General features: G+C 36.4%; 1 protein-coding gene and 1 pseudogene across 2 annotated transcripts; both read right to left on the bottom strand.

Moving 5' to 3' along the window:
• Positions 1-1,409: 1,409 nt before the first annotated feature.
• LOC114285701 (chaperone protein dnaJ 15) lies at positions 1,410-3,346 on the bottom strand. Its single transcript, XM_082872428.1, has 6 exons — positions 3,320-3,346; positions 2,809-2,898; positions 2,615-2,723; positions 2,348-2,496; positions 2,204-2,257; positions 1,410-1,652 (listed from the first exon to the last, which is right to left on the bottom strand). Exons 1-6 carry the CDS (start codon positions 3,344-3,346, stop codon positions 1,410-1,412), a joined length of 672 nt encoding a protein of 223 aa, XP_082728554.1.
• LOC114285702 (chaperone protein dnaJ 15-like) lies at positions 2,683-9,796 on the bottom strand (annotated as a pseudogene). The gene is made up of 15 exons (XR_014331218.1): positions 9,731-9,796; positions 9,537-9,623; positions 9,402-9,454; positions 9,228-9,294; positions 8,261-8,343; positions 8,066-8,177; positions 7,881-7,985; positions 7,714-7,764; positions 5,268-5,357; positions 5,074-5,182; positions 4,807-4,955; positions 4,663-4,716; positions 3,831-4,110; positions 2,809-2,898; positions 2,683-2,723 (listed from the first exon to the last, which is right to left on the bottom strand). The product of XR_014331218.1 is annotated as a chaperone protein dnaJ 15-like (transcript).
• Between the last annotated feature and the right edge of the window lie 7,861 nt (positions 9,797-17,657).

Genomic DNA, 17,657 nt, shown 5'->3' with positions numbered 1-17,657 from the left:
TAGTATTTGCAATGACTTGGCACAAAAATGTGTAATTAAATGTTCGTTTTCAAACAAAAAGGTTTAATCATTTAAAAAAGGGCAATTTGCATTTAGTATTTGCAATGAGTAACCACAAAAATGTGCTCCACTAGCTTTTCAGTCAAAGCTTTCCTTTTCTTTTTCTTGATAGTTTGATATGATTTTTAGATTAAAAAAAAATTAATTTTTTATTCTACCGTGAATTTCTATATTTTTTAAAACAAATCTCAAAATATATTTTGTTTTATGTTGAGAGTTGAAATATTAGAGATGGCTTTGATGATTATAACTTAGTCTTTAAACTTCACTATTATCTCAACATTTTTTTTGTGGCACTTTTTAAAAACTTCATCAATATAAAGTAAAGGAAATACATAGAATTCAGCATAAAGAACTCAAGTAAAAAAAAAAAAAATAGAAACGCCTAGCTTGTGCAAATAATAATAAATAAAATTAAAAAGCCGTCTGAGCCCCTCAAAGAAAGCCAAAACAGTACAACGACCATAAAAACTCCAACACACCAAGCATCAAACCAAGCCGGAGAGAAGCAAAAACAACCTCACTTGCAAAATGCAATAAACAAGACAATTTTAGAATTCAAAATCCAACGTTGAGGAGCTCTAACGAGATGAGATTCACTGGAGCTATTATCCTAACATTGAGACACAAGAAATAGGATCTTTGTCACAGAGAAACAATCATATTGACATGATGCTCAAAGCTTGATAAAAGCAATTCACTTTGGTCAGTTGAGTGAGAGATAAAATCAATCTCATTTGCCCTCTTTCTGAGACATCTTCGATTAAGAACATCACATGCACATGTCACAATAACAAACCCGTAAAAGAGAATTTGGAATTGGCATGGCTATTCAGCAGCCCAACCACTAAACAGGCCTCTGGGGCTTATGTCAAATACAGTAATCTATACTACACTTAATGAGATTCATGACCTGACAACTCATAGAATTAACTTGATGAAAATTCAATACAACATTTGCAATCTTCTTTGTGTTTGAATTAATTGACACCCTTGAACTCTCTGCTCAAATGAAATTCAAGACATGCTAATCAGACAAATATAGAGCAATGGAAAATGAATTCACAATTACAACAAACTTCAAGGAATAAAATCTATTATTACATAATCAAAACTATGTTCTAGCTTCAACTTCAACTAGGAGGCTAACAAGCAATTCATTTCAATTGAAAAAAAAAAATCAAAAAACAAAGATATACACACACAAATCATTCGCTATGTTTGTCGAAATGGACCATAATAAACTGTAAAGAACAACCTTTGGGGGATCCACAAGGAAGAAATGAATTGAACAAATAAAAGGCAAGTCAAACCTTTCAAACAATGCAAGACTATATAAGCACACCCTTTTAACCCAACTTCTTATCAGACCCTTTTAGGTTAAGATTGAACCATTTCTTTTTGGATGATTTATCCTTTCCGTCCGAGCTTCCGTCTTCTCCGGGGCTCTCAGCCGTGAAATCCTCACCGGGAACTTTACTACTACTACTTCCATTACTAACATGAGTGCCACCCCCACTAAAGTTGATGACCGACCTGGTTACGGTGAATGAAGACTGGATAGTGTCTCGCTGTTTCAGCAACTCATCCACCTGTTTCCAGAATCACAAAAAAAATATTGTTCCAGAAACAAGATGATGGCTACTATAAGATGAAAACAAAGTAACTAGAGTTGTATATAATTATGTGAGGGTAAAAACACTCAAATTCAATGTTTACAAAACAAAACTTATCACAGAATTTTCTACATCATTTACGATTATAGGAAGGGACATAACTTTTTGGCTAAAAAAGCAACTTACTAGCTTTTTTGGCTAACAAAAGCCTGTTTGTCATCAACTAAAAAGGGTAAGGACCCACTCAACTTTCCCACCAAAAAAAAAATCAACTTTTTTAACAACCTCCCAAATGCATCAGGTTTTTTAGATTACCAAAGAGCCACCAAAAAAGTGAATGAACAACATTAAACAACGGATTAAAAATGAAATACGTAGAAATCCAATATCTTTCAGGTGCACACAAAGGTGGTCATGGGGAATGTTCGTTCACAGAAGGACTGAGACAATAGGGAAGAAATCAGTGCTAAGTTGTTAAGGCAACAAATTCTATAAGAATGATGAGGTTAAGAGAGAACAAAACTTACAGACAGCTTTTCCTGGGTGTATCTATTGGTCACTTCTTGAAAGCGTGCCAATGCCTACAAGACATCACACGTGAAAGATAAAACCACGCACGTGTTGCCAAAAACCAATAAAAAAACCATCGCTAGATAATCAGGTGCCATTACCTTTCTGTATTCTGTCTCAAATTGCCGTAGCTCAATTCTCTTCCTCAAAATCTGAGCCTCAATATCCTTAAGCTTATGTGTTGTATCCTCATATGACTTTGCACAAAGAGCCTCAATCGTATAAGAAGCAGTTTTGAAGAAGTTATCGCCTGTGCAAATCATGGTAGAAGTATAAAGACTATTCCTCTTATGCACAAGCAATTTATATTATACTAGTGGCACCAGAAAAAGAAAGGGACAAATAAGCAGCTTTAAAGCTGTTCAGACCATAGACGGCGAATATGTGAGTGCCAGCTTTTAATTGTGAAACTTCACATGGTTGAAGGCCTTCCAACCTTTTGAAGAAAGCAGCTTCTGGGTCCTTTGCCATTGCCAACTAAACCACCACAATGACATAATAAGCCATGATAGTGTGAAACCTTTTCAGAGAAAAATGGAAAGTGATGACTGAACACACATACTGCATTCACAGTTGAATCCATTCTGTACACTTGAAAATGTAAGAAATACATCCCTGCAGATGTCACTTTGCCAGTCTTCTCACTATCCTCCTGTATGAAAACGTGAGATCTAATGTCTTAACAAATTAAGCCACAAGAGGTCGATTGAAAGATTATTAAATGCTGAAGGAAAATATAGTTAAAAACCAACAACAAAATACTTTTGATGAAACAAGTTGGGTCACCATTAGCTCATGGATGTAAAGATTTTCAAAATAGTTCCCCAATACAACAAGAAGCAGAACTGTTCAAAACAAAAATCCAGAACATGAACACCACCATTTGTATCTCTCACAACTTATGCCTCATATATCTTAGTCACACAGAAACAATCATATTGACATGATGCTCAAAGCTTGATAAAAGCAATTCACTTTGGTCAGTTGAGTGAGAGATAAAATCAATCTCATTTGTCCTCTTTCTGAGACATCTTCGATTAAGAACATCACATGCACATGTCACAATAACAAACCCGTAAAAGAGAATTTGGAATTGGCATGGCTATTCAGCAGCCCAACCACTAAACAGACCTCTAGGGCTAATGTCGAATACAGTTATCTATACTACACTTCATGAGATTCATGACCTGACAACTTATAGATTTAACTTGATGAAAATTCAATACAACATTTGCAATCTTCTTTGTGTTTGAATTAATTGACACCCTTCAACTCTCTGCTCAAATGAGATTCAAGACATGCTAATCAGACAAATATAGAGCAATGAATTCACAATTACAACGAACTTCAAGGAATAAAATCTATTATTACATAATCAAAACTATGTTCTAGCTTCTACATCAACTAGGAGGCTAACAGGCAATTCATTTCAATTGAAAAAAAAAAAAATCAAAAAACAAAGATATATGCACACACAAATCATTCGCTATGTTTGTCGAAATGGACTATAATAAACTGTAAAGAACAACCTTTGGGGGATCCACAAGGAAGAAATGAATTGAACAAATAAAAGGCAAGTCAAACCTTGCAAACAATGCAGGACTATATAAGCACACCCTTTTAACCCAACTTCTTATCAGACCCTTTTAGGTTAAGATTGAACCATTTCTTTTTGGATGATTTATCCTTTCCGTCCGAGCTTCCGTCTTCTCCGGGGCTCTCAGCCTTGAAATCTTCACCGGGAACTTTACTACTACTACTTCCATTACTAACATGAGTGCCACCCCCACTAAAGTTGATGACCGACCTGGTTACGGTGAACGAAGACTGGATAGGTGTCTTGCTGTTTCAGCAACTCATCAACCTGTTTCCAGAATCACAAAAAAAATATTGTTCCAGAAACAAGATCATGGCTACGATAAGATGAAAACAAAGTAACTAGAGTTCTATATAATTATGAGAGGGTAAAAACACTCAAATTCAATGTTTACAAAACAAAACATATCACAGAATTTTCTACATCATTTACGATTATAGGAAGGGACATAACTTTTTGGCTAAAAAAGTAACTTACTAGCTTTTTTGGCTAACACAAGCCTGTTTGTCATCAACTAAAAAGGGTAAGGACCCACTCAACTTTCCCACTAAAAAAAAAAATCAACTTTTTTAACAACCTCCCAAATGCATCAGGTTTTTTAGATTACCAAAGAGCCACCAAAAAAGTGAATGAACAACATTAAACAACGGATTAAAAATGAAATACGTAGAAATCCAATATCTTTCAGGTGCACACAAAGGTGGTCATGGGGAATGTTCGTTCACAGAAGGACTGAGACAATAGGGAAGAAATCAGTGCTAAGTTGTTAAGGCAACAAATTCTATAAGAATGATGAGGTTAAGAGAGAACAAAACTTACAGACAGCCTTTCCTGGGTGTATCTATTGGTCACTTCTTGAAAGCGTGCCAATGCCTACAAGACATCACACGTGAAAGATAAAACCATGCACGTGTTGCCAAAAACCAATAAAAAAACCATCGCTAGATAGTCAGGTGCCATTACCTTTCTGTATTCTGTCTCAAATTGCCGTAGCTCAATTCTCTTCCTCAAAATCTGAGCCTCAACATCCTTAAGCTTATTTGTTGTATCCTCATATGACTTTGCACAAAGAGCCTCAATCGTATAAGAAGCAGTTTTGAAGAAGTTATCGCCTGTGCAAATCATGGTAGAAGTATAAAGACTATTCCTCTTATGCACAAGCAATTTATATTATACTAGTGGCACCAGAAAAAGAAAGGGACAAATAAGCAGCTTTAAAGCTGTTCAGACCATAGACGGCGAATATGTGAGTGCCAGCTTTTAATTGTGAAACTTCACATGGTTGAAGGCCTTCCAACCTTTTGAAGAAAGCAGCTTCTGGGTCCTTTGCCATTGCCAACTAAACCACCACAATGACATAATAAGCCATGATAGTGTGAAACCTTTTCAGAGAAAAATGGAAAGTGATGATTGAACACACATACTGCATTCACAGTTGAATCCATTCTGTACACTTGAAAATGTAGGAAATACATCCCTGCGGATGTCACTTTGCCAGTCTTCTCACTATCCTCCTGTATGAAAACGTGAGATCTAATGTCTTAACAAATTAAGCCACAAGAGGTTGATTGAAAGATTATTAAATGCTGAAGGAAAATATAGTTAAAAACCAACAACAAAATACTTATGATGAAACAAGTTGGGTCACCATTAGCTCATGGATGTAAAGATTTTCAAAATAGTTCCCCAATACAACAACAAGCAGAACTGTTAAAAACAAAAATCCAGAACATGAACACCACCATCTGTATCGCTCACAACTTATGCCTCATATATCGATACTATTTTCCAGAAAAAGAAAGAAGTTATATCCTATTTAATAAATGTAACTCGGCCTGCTGGCATATGTAAGAAATCAGCAAAGGTTCTTAATTTCAATACAAATAGATAGAATGTTGGATGCATATTGGAGATTTAAATTGAGCGAAGCAGAGGGAATAGATCATAAAATTGGGTCTCAGCATCCAAGAATTCTCATTTTAGAGAAATCAAACGTTGAGGGGAGTTAGAGTCAAGTTTAAGTGGGAAGGGCTAGACTACAAAGCACGAACACTTCTAAGAAGGTGGTGTGTCTGGATTGCGTCCATGTCAGACACTTCCTAACATGCTTGTCTTATTAGAGTTTTTTTTTTTTTTCCCTTTCTTTTTTTTAAAGATCTATACATACTTCAAATACTTGGGGAACACACGTGTCCATCGAAAATGTGTGAAACTAATTATAAGTTTCAACAAAATAATTAGGATACCACGATAAAAGACAAACAACAAGATTTATAAGAATGATTGTTATGTAGCATTTTTTTATATTATCTTTGAATGATATATTCATATATATGACATAATATTTATATAAAATTACATATTTTATTTGTCTACCCCACATGTTGTGTCCTACATTTTTTTTAAATTGTCGTTTGAGGGTATTCATGTCATGTCCGTGCTTCTTAGGGGCTAGATGTAGGCGAGAAAATTGTTTCTACTGCCCATCTAGTTCAAACTATCCAAATACATCCATTACAATGGGTAACTGTGGACAAATCATCCAATAAATAGAAGCATGAAGCAGGAGCAAGTGGATGGGAGTGTGGGAAGTGGGATCAAGCTAGAGCTATCCATTCGAAGGCTCAAAGGTTTTAAGCATGTTCATCACAACCATAGTGCGCACACAAAGGCATGGGCATGGGCATAAGCACATGCACACATTATAGGCTGTGTTAAATGGACTTAGGTATGAGCATTGGGTGCAGGTACATGTCTACATTTCGGATTCATCTAATTCTTATGTCAAGGACTCCAGGACATGGCTCCAACTCATGACTTGTGTCATGTACTGTGCATTCAGCATTCAATGTAAAAGCTAAATCCATAAAATTTTCATGTCAAGGATTCCAGGACAAGACTATTTTACTCTTAAATAATAGAATAAACATTTTCCCCCTAGTTTCATAAGGGAATTATTACATAAGAATACAATAAATACTTACAAATTATGAAAAGATTTAACATTTTTTCTGTATTATTAGTATTGACATCAAAAGTTCAAAGGAAAAGCATTGCAAAAGACGTCTCTGCACATATATATATATATATATATATACGTACTAATATATCATCTAGAGTAAGTAAACATTCTTACCAATACCTTATTTTTATTGTGTAAATGACACATAGGCATGTACACCAGCACATGCACACACCAAAAAAGTGAAGCACACTATCTGAAACCTGGCCTACGCACCAATCTGGCTCTAACATTATCTATCATCTTAACCAAGGATATGACATCTAATCAAGCCAACTGGAGGAAATGGATCTATGTACCAACCTCAACTAATTGGGCCAAAGGCTTACTGAGTTTGGGACATAAATATGAGAACTTAAGATACAGATCCATAGAGTTAGGATTAGGATCGTGTTTCCAGTCTGATATGATTTACATTCTAGCATAAAGCTACTACAGCTGTGTAATTATTTGTGCAATTTGGATTGACTTGGGTCATCTGGCTTTTATGGATCGTAAAATCTTACTTTTCATCATATATCCGGATAGCATTTCTAACAACCGTAAAAGCAAATGAACTTCTTACATCAAGTCAGACTCAAAAACAGTTAACAACCACCACCAGCTTTTAGCTTTAAGTGGTATCTCCTTCCCTCCCTTCCATGTTGCGAGGAACATATACTTCAAATATATACTAGTAAAGCCAAAATATCACATTAAAAAAATATTATATTTTTCTTCAATTTCTTTTTTCAATATATAACATGAATATTGAGTAAAAAATACAGCAAATGGAACTAGTTGCAACTTATAATGGAGAATTGCTACATAATGAAAGAAAAAAATTGAAAGATAGACATGCACAATACCTGTAAAGCCAAACCATATCCACCATTAACATCTTGTTCGAAATAAAGAAGCTGTAAATACCATAAAGGCAATTATGATTTTTGCATAATGCAGGTAACACTCTGGGAGAGATTACCATAACATAAAATGCACACAAGTTAGTCAGTGCAAATGGTACTATATATACCTTAAATTTGCTTTGTGCAGCGGAAGTAACTCTAACTACAATTCCTGACTCAGCTTGCTCGTCACTGATAGTTACACCAAAGAAGTGGGCACATTGCTTTTCTACCTGCAGAAAAACTTAACAGTAGTGACAGAGAGTATAACTTACCAACTATGGATTATCCCACACACAAACCGAGTACGCACCTTTCCACTAACTGATGTCCCAATTGGAAGAGGTCTGACCGTGACAGTCCCGCTTAAAGCTTCTTCAAGAACATTAGCAGAAATAGTAGTCTTGATAGGGACACCTAGCTTGCTATAAACAAATGAAAGAGTAACTAAGTAACTAATACAAGCGACAGTAATAACACATTGCGGAATTTCAGGAAAAAGAAAAACCCGAATAATGCTGCAAACATTGTATTAACCGTTCCAAGATTAGAGAGGTCAATTTCCATATCCATGCCATCAGTATCAAGAGCCTGTTCATTTAATTTTTCAATTAAATGTCAAAAAAAAGCATTGGAAGGATTACAACTTCAAACTAATTAGTGCAAAAACTTGAAAGATATGAAACTGGGAAAAACTAAACATTCTATGAAACAAACAATGCTAAACATGAGTGACAGATTAATGAAAGGTATAAAAGAAATGTGAACATAAAATCAATGGACTCTGGCAAAGCTATAGAAGATTTATAACCCATGTACACACAACAAAAGTTGCTAATGCCTGAAAATCATCATGCATTTTCTTAACAAATAGAAAATCAACCCAAAAAATGCATGCAAAGACAGATCATTCCCCAACATCTGACAGAACATTAACGCAGGAGCATTTCAATGTTTTCCCCAAGGAAGATCTAATTACTTGGGTGTAAGAATAACAAACAGGAGGGAGAAACAGAACAACACACCCAGGCACACAAAAAATACTTTCACAACGTTGAAAGATAATAATAATGATAATAAAAAAATAAAAAAGTTAAATAACAAGTGAACTAATGAAAATTTGCCGATCTAAAGACAATTATAGTACTTCAATTTTAAAAGAAGGGGGGGGGGGGGGGGGTGTTCAATCCTTGTAGAATTTTAAGATTAGACACTCAACGCATATAGATCTAAGATTTTCGTATAAGAATTATGTCATTTTCTATAATTTTAATAGCCGGAAAAAAGAATGAGACAAAAATGGTTTTATGATCAAAATCTGGTGAAATCAGAGAAGTAAACAAATATAATATATATGAAAATATCATTCCAAGAAAAACCCAAAAAAATATTTTCTTGTGTTTCTTGTCTTACTCTGTTCAATAATATTTCTCCATAGCATATCCAAAAAAAAAAACTGCACTCTGACTGCTCACCGTGTCATAGAATGAGGTACCATCGTGAATGCCACCTTGAACTAACTTGATTTGAGTTGCAGGATATCATCTGTCGGTTCACAAGACAAACCTAGCATGCTATCAAGCGAAAGTTAAGCGTCGTGTGCTTCTTAATTCTTAATCTTCAGGAAAAACAACTTATTTTATTCTTACCTCCCAAAGTCTGCATATTTTCCTGACTGAGCAATCCTACCATCTTTCATTACCTATCAGCAAAGAAAAGAGATTAGAAAAAGAAAAAACAAAAGAGAAGCAGGCCACAATTGTTGCGACAACTTAGTAACTTACCAGGACAAGATCTGCAGCGTCTAAGAATTCCAACTGATGTGTTATAAAAAGAACTGTCTTCTCAGACAAGAGATGCAGTAGACAAGTCTGCAAATTAAGTTTCAAGTTCTTAATAAATTGATCTAAATGTATAAGCAAAAAATATAAAATCACACATAATTTAAAAACAATTATTATGAAGAGGTGTTGCTTGCCTTTGAATAAGTGTGCCGCGGTATGTGCATCAACAGCACTGAAAGGATCATCAAGGAAATAAACATCTGAATCACCCTAGATTGCCCTTGCTAATTGTATCTTCCCAAACCCCCCAGCCCCCCCCCCCCAACCCAAACCCCCCCACCCCCCGCCCCGCCCCCCCAACCCCCCCCCCCGCCCCGCCCCCCCCAACCCAACCCCCCAACCCCCCCCGCCCCACCCCCCTCCCCTCCCCTCCCCTCCCGTCACTCACGTCACTCCCGTCACACCCGTCACTCCCGTCACACACGTCACACCCGTCACACACGTCACACCCGTCACACCCGTCACACACGTCACACCCGTCACACACGTCACACCCGTCACACACGTCACACCCGTCACACCCGTCACTCCCGTCACACCCGTCACTCACGTCACACCCGTCACTCCCCTCACGTCACACCCGTCACACCCGTCACTCACGTCACACCCGTCACTCCCCTCACGTCACACCCGTCACTCCCCTCCCCTCCCCTCACTCCCCTCACGTCACTCACGTCACTCCCCTCACGTCACTCCACTCACGTCACTCCCCTCACGTCACTCTCGTCACTCACGTCACTCCCCTCACGTCACTCACGTCACTCCACTCACGTCACTCCCGTCACTCCCCTCACGTCACACCCGTCACTCCCCTCCCCTCCCCTCACGTCACTCACGTCACTCCCCTCACGTCACTCCACTCACGTCACTCCCCTCACGTCACTCTCGTCACTCACGTCACTCCCCTCACGTCACTCACGTCACTCCACTCACGTCACTCCCGTCACTCCCCTCACGTCACTCCCGTCACTCCACTCTCCTCCCGCCACTCCCCTCCCCTCACGTCACTCCCCTTACTCCCCTCACGTCACTCGCGTCACGTCCCTCACGTCACTCCCCTCACTCCACTCTCCTCCCGTCACTCCCCTCACATCACACCCGTCACTCCCCTCCCCTCCCCTCACTCTCCTCACGTCACTCACGTCACTCCCCTCACGTCACTCCCGTCACTCCCCTCCCCTCACGTCACTCTCCTCACGTCACACCCGTCACTCCCCTCACGTCACTCCCGTCACTCTCCTCCCCTCCCCTCCCCACACGTCACACCCGTCACTCCCCTCACGTCACTCCCTCACACGCGTCACTCCCCTCACGTCACTCCCGTCACTCTCCTCCCCTCCCCTCCCCTCACGTCACACCCGTCACTCCCCTCACGTCACTCCCGTCACTCTCCTCCCCTCCCCTCCCCTCACGTCACTCCCGTCACTCCCCTCCCCTCCCGTCACTCCCCTCACTCACGTCACTCCCCTCCCCTCACTCCACTCCCCTCGCTGAGTGGTGGTGGTGGTGGTGGTGGTGGAATAGGGGGAGGTGTTGGTGGTGGTATAGGTGGTGGCAGGGGTATTGGTGGTGGAATAGGGGGAGCTGTTGGTGGTGTTGGAAGAGGTGTTGGTGCTGGTGGTGGTGGTGGTGGTGGTGGAGGAGGCGTTGGTGGTGGTATAGGTGGTGGTGGTGTTGGAGGAGGTATTGGTGGTGGCGGTGGTGGTATTGGTGGGGGCATAGGTGGTAGTGGTGGTGTTGGAGGAGGCCGTTGGTGGTGGTATAGGTACTGGCGGGGGTATCGGTGGTGGTGTAGGTAGTGGTGGTGCTATTGGAGGAGGTGGTGGTGGTGGTGGTGTTGGAGGAGGTATTGGCGGTGGCGTTATGAAAGCTCCCTCCCCCTCCCTCTGTTATCAAACCTCCCTCCCCCTCCCCTCTGTTATTCAATTGCTGCCTCCCCTCCCCTCCCCTCCCCTATATATGCGGCAAGCAGAGATGGAAATGATACTCAGAAAATAAAAAAATAAATAAAAATAAAATTCAAAACTCCCTCCATATGCTCAACTATACCAGACGGCGGGAAGCCTCGATGGAAGGAAGCCTCAAACGCCGCGGACTTCACCGTGATTGGCGGCAGCAACGTCGCGATTTGATTCTTTTCCTTAGTCAGTTCAGTTCACCCCCTTCCAGCTGCTCCTGCTGTGCCGTAAAACGGCACAGTTTCACCATTTATTTTTTTTTCCTCTTATGTTGTGACTATGTTTTTTTAAACTCTAAAATATATATATATATATATATATATATATAAATTAAGAATTAAACCTAAACTCTAAATCCTAAACCCTAAAATAAAAAAAATTAATTTTAAAAATTAAACCCTAAATCCTAAACCCTAAAATAAAAAGATAAAAAAATAAAAAAATTTATATCAAACCATATATATATTCATATACTTTATATTTTTAAACCATATATATATTTTTGACATGTCATATATCAAACATGAGCTCAAAATGAAACAACACGAATTTGTTCAGTGCAACTTATTATAAATTAAAAATTGATAATCAAAAATAAAAATTAAAGTATTCATTTCTTAGTTTAAATTATTTTTACATAATAAATTATAAGCAAAAGTTTAATCAAATAATTTGTCAAAAAATTTTAGAATAAAAAAAAGTATAATCAATTAAGATAAACCGCATTAAACCGTCCCGATTACATGTAATAATAAACAAATGGAGTTCTAAAACCGATCATTGAATGAGAAGTTTATAAATACATTTTTTCACAAAATCACATGGAAGGAGATTGGGCTAAAAATATGGCCCAATTATAGATCAGCCTTTTGAACCTGAGCTTCCGGCCCATACTATAAGCTTGTTTTGGTAGCAAAAATATCAATAATCACCAGCAAATCATTCTATGCATGTAGGAGTTAAATCTAGGCAGATCTAACCCGAGCAACTCAAACACAAATGGAATGTTTTTAAAATTTAAATAACATATTTTCAAATTTTGTTTATAATTGGAGAAAAATTTAAAAGTCCGTATTAAATTTGAGATGAACTTTGGCAAATGCACACAATTTCATACAATTTGAAGCTCAAAATAATTGGCCATCCTAAGTCTGAGTACAATAAATAAATAAATAAAAAGAAAAAAAAAAAGGTGCAAAAATTTGTATTTTTCACAATTTTACATAAATACTAAATCTAAGAGCATCTCTAATCGTAAATGTTATTATAGCATCTCCAAAGACATACTATAATAGCAAATTGTCAAATTATAGCAATAGTGCTGCAATGATACAAAGCCATTTTGACAAATCCCAACTGAAGCCGAGGTTGGACAACTGTCTTGGCTGGTCGATCAATCGAAAGACCGGGTGGTCGACCGGTCGATGAAATTTTGCTGAGTTATGCAGAAACAGAGAGCTTGTCAACCGCGGTTGGTTTGCTGGGAAGGATGAAAAAGGAAGGGAAGAAAGAAAAAAAAAAAAGGAAGGAAACAGTTGGTTTTGGATGAATTGACACATTTGGCATTTGCCAAATTTAACAGCTCCAACGGCAAATTATTGAAGAATCACTTTTGCACCAAAATTGTTATATTAAGCAGCTCTAATAACAAACTATTGAAGGCTCTATTTAAAGCAATAAAATATAGGAACATTAATTTGGCTTTAAAAAATGACTTTTTCCAAATCAATTGTATTACAAAATCAACGAGATTAGCATATTGATCCAAAGTAAAAATAACAAAAGAATAAAAAAATGTTTTTGATCCATTGATTTTTTTTACATGAAATTTGAAATTAGCCTTACAATTTCGGTTTTATTAATAATTTTGGGTTGTCAATTTTTACTGTCTCATTTTTGATATATTAAGTGAATGCAGAATTTTAAAAGTGAAAAAATTGTTATAGAAAATTCATAGAGAATCTTTCACTAAAATAATATAGGGTAATATTTTTACAATTAACAATCATCTTGGTATATTATTTACTTTGAACTGGTTGGAACCCCTTTTTTTGTGTCTGACTTTTACATAGTGAAACTTGATTGAGCTTCATGGGTAGTCTCTGCCACGGTTCTCAAGGCAGACCCCAATGGTTGTTACCGCTAGAAGACCTCCTCTTGAATTCCATTACTAGCGTTGAGAAAGCAGAAGAATTGTTTTTGAGCAACTCAGTTGGCGAATCATACTCAACAACCTTGCGTACATTAATCAAGATCCTAATGTAAGCAATTTGATATTTTCCGTGTTAGTACTACCAAGTTTAAAGCCTGTTTGGGAAGAACTTAAATAAGTAGCTTTTTTTTGCTAAGAAAGCCAAAAGCAAATAAGCTTGTTTGGGATGACTTCTCCATTAATAATAACAATAAAAACTATTTTTTAAATGCATAGTTGTAAAAAGACAACTTTTACCCTCAATACTTTTAGAAATTTCACCATGTCCCTACAAGGACTCCACAATATTGTAAGGGTAATATAATAATTTCTCACTAAAAAACAAGTTTGAAAAGATTTTAAAAAGTAACTTTTAAGCAAACACAACAACTTTTTTTAGGCTTTGCTTTGGAAGAACTAAATAAGTAGGTTTTTCTGTTACCAAAAAAAAAAAAAAAAAAAAAGATGCTTGGGATGGGTTTTCATAAAAAAGCAATTTGTTTTTAGCAATTTTGTGAAAAGATGATTTTACCTTCAATACTTTCAGAAATTCCACCGTGTCTCTAAAAAGGGCTCCACAACACAATAGGGAAAAGTATTCAAAAGCCCAAAAAAAGAAAAAAATGAAAAAAAATAATTGAAAAGTAATTGCCAAACCCCATCTAAGTATTTAATAGAGTATATAACCTTGGCAAAGCATGATAGTGAAAATGATTCCAGTAGCCGATCTTACCTGATTATGATACAAGTCTTAGTTTGGCTTTAGTATTACCAAATTTGTCTTGAAATGCCAATCATGTTTCATTATAGTTGGTTTTTCTTTGCACAGTTGAAAATATGTTTTCATAAATTTGTAAGTCTTACCCTCATCGAGAACCAGAACAAGGTCATTGTCGATGATGGTGGGTATCCGATGGGCCACTGTTATGACCGTGCACCAGCTTGTTTCTTCTCTGATTCTCCATTGAATCACATTGTCTGTTGCTGTGTCTACTAATGCCGTGGCCTCATCCAAGACCAATATTTTCCGCCTCTGTAGTAGCACCCGAGCAAAACACACAAGCTGCCTTTGTCCCATGCTCCAATTTTCTCCATCTTCTGCAACTGCACCACCAATTCAAAGATGATGAAAAATATGTAATATAATACAAATTACATTGAAAGGCTCAATATTTCTTAAATTAAACATTAAAATGTCAATCACGTGACAATTACTCTCTGAAGAATACAAAACTACAATAGAAAATGGTAGTATATATGATATATTTATCTTATAAATATTTCAAAACATATTTAGAGTACACAAATTGTGGTGTAAAGAATGCAAAAACTTTGTTATTATAAAGGGATTCATCACATAGGACGTGTTCAGAAAAGGTTCAAGAAGTGTTGCTATAGTGTTCGATATTATGAATTTAATTTTTTAATTAAGACACATTTTAGGAGTGTCCAAAAAGTGTTGGTGCCGAACACGAGTGTCAAATCCTCTGCTAAAGTGTTCGTGCTTCTTAATGGACAACTTAGTAGCCGGAAAAGAATGTGTGCTCGCACGCGTTTAGAGGGGTGAATTTTCGCACTTTCCATACCTGGCATATCAAGAAGCCTTTGATCGTGTTTTACAATATAAATAAATTTTAAAAATTAAACCCTAAACCTTAAATTTTAAAATAAAAATAATAAATTTTAAGAATTAAACCTAAACCCTAAAATAAAAAATAAATAGATTTTAAGACTTAAACCCTAAACCTTAAAATAAAAAAAAAAATAAATTTTAAGAATTAAATCTTGAGCCCCAAAATAAAATTAAAAAAATAAATTTTATCCCTAAATCCTAAAATTAAAAAAAAAAGGAGTAAATTTTAAGAATTAAACCCTAAACCTTAAACTCTAAACCCTAAAATAAAAATAAAAAAATAATAAAAAAAAGGATAAAATTGTGCCATTTTAGGCACAGCAGTGACCTCGCTTCCACTCTAATAACACATACAAGCATTCGCCACCTGTGATCTACCCATTTTCACACAAATTTCTCACACTTGCAATGCAACCTCTTATCTTCGTACAATTTTCAACTTTTCTTCACATCCAATATTATTTCATAAAATAACAAAAACACCAAAACACAAAATGAGTGACGAAGTTTCAGGCATCTCCATGCATCTTCATAAAAAGTTCTCCTAAATATCCAATTTTACACCCATCAATTTGTGTCAAAAAGAGTCCAGAGGACAACCCAGTGTATAAGGCTCTCATAATAACTACAAAATCTGAAAAAAGTATAAACAACCTTGCAAAAACACACATAAAGCTGGCATACACCCGACACTTACAAAACCCCATTTTAACAGAATCATCATGCATTGAGTCTTTTTTTAACAGTTATAAACTCCAATTTGGCATCCATTAATTTGTGGAAAAACAGAAAAGAAAAAAAGAAAGAAAAAAAAAGTCCCACAATTACTTTAAACTGCTTATTTTTGTAAGGGAAAAAAAAACCCTCTCCACAATGCACTAGTGCACTGTATTATTAAGAAAACATTATATAGCCTCTTGCAAAAGCTGGCCAGAGACCAATCATTCCAGCGCCAAATAGGCCAATGCCCACGCCAAAACTCGCAACCTTCAATCACAAACCATGCAGTAATCGTGAAACAAACATTAAGAAATTTTTTCACGAATAAAAATAAAGTCTATTTTGTCCCCCAAAAATGCTTGTATAGAAAAAAAAAAAAAAAATGATCAAAGATGGGTAATTAAATGTTCATTTTGAAACAAAAAGGTTTAATTATTCAAAAAAGGGCAATTTGCATTTAGTATTTGCAGTGACTTGGCACAAAAATGTGTAATTAAATGTTCGTTTTCAAACAAAAAGGTTTAATCATTTAAAAAAGGGCAATTTGCATTTAGTATTTGCAATGAGTAACCACAAAAATGTGCTCCACTAGCTTTTCAGTCAAAGCTTTCCCTTTCTTTTTCTTGATAGTTTGATATGATTTTTAGATTAAAAAAAAATTAATTTTTTATTCTACCGTGAATTTCTATATTTTTTAAAATAAATCTCAAAATATATTTTATTTTATGTTGAGAGTTGAAATATTAGAGATGGCTTTGATGATTATAACTTAGTCTTTAAACTTCACTATTATCTCAACATTTTTTTTGTGGCACTTTTTAAAAACTTCATCAATATAAAGAAAAGGAAATACATAGAATTCAGCATAAAGAACTCAAGTTAAAAAAAAAAAAAAAAAAAAAAAAAAAAAAAAAAAAAATAGAAACGCCTAGCTTGTGCAAATAATAATAAATAAAATTAAAAAGCCGTCTGAGCCCCTCAAAGAAAGCCAAAACAGTACAACGACCATAAAAACTCCAACACACCAAGCATCAAACCAAGCCGGAGAGAAGCAAAAACAACCTCACTTGCAAAATGCAATAAACAAGACAATTTTAGAATTCAAAATCCAACGTTGAGGAGCTCTAACGAGATGAGATTCACTGGAGCTATTATCCTAACATTGAGACACAAGAAATAGGATCTTTGTCACAGAGAAACAATCATATTGACATGATGCTCAAAGCTTGATAAAAGCAATTCACTTTGGTCAGTTGAGTGAGAGATAAAATCAATCTCATTTGCCCTCTTTCTGAGACATCTTCGATTAAGAACATCACATGCACATGTCACAATAACAAACCCGTAAAAGAGAATTTGGAATTGGCATGGCTATTCAGCAGCCCAACCACTAAACAGGCCTCTGGGGCTTATGTCAAATACAGTAATCTATACTACACTTAATGAGATTCATGACCTGACAACTCATAGAATTAACTTGATGAAAATTCAATACAACATTTGCAATCTTCTTTGTGTTTGAATTAATTGACACCCTTGAACTCTCTGCTCAAATGAAA

Source organism: Camellia sinensis, chromosome 5 (assembly GCF_055761805.1).
Source record: "Camellia sinensis isolate YWXY chromosome 5, ASM5576180v1, whole genome shotgun sequence".
Lineage (NCBI taxonomy): Eukaryota > Viridiplantae > Streptophyta > Magnoliopsida > Ericales > Theaceae > Camellia > Camellia sinensis.
The sequence above is the reverse complement of the archived record's forward strand: the minus strand, read 5'-3'. Positions and strand labels throughout refer to the sequence as shown.

Bases quoted from the DNA above. Each gene is read 5' to 3' on its own strand.
- LOC114285701 (XM_082872428.1), bottom strand. From the start codon at position 3,346: ATGCCAATTCCAAATTCTCTTTTACGG. The intron at 2,724-2,808 runs GTATGTGTGTTC...GTGGTGGTTTAG, and splicing joins TGGATTCAACTGTGAATGCA to TTGGCAATGGCAAAGGACCC. The intron at 2,258-2,347 runs GTAATGGCACCT...GATGTCTTGTAG, and splicing joins TTGAGACAGAATACAGAAAG to GCATTGGCACGCTTTCAAGA.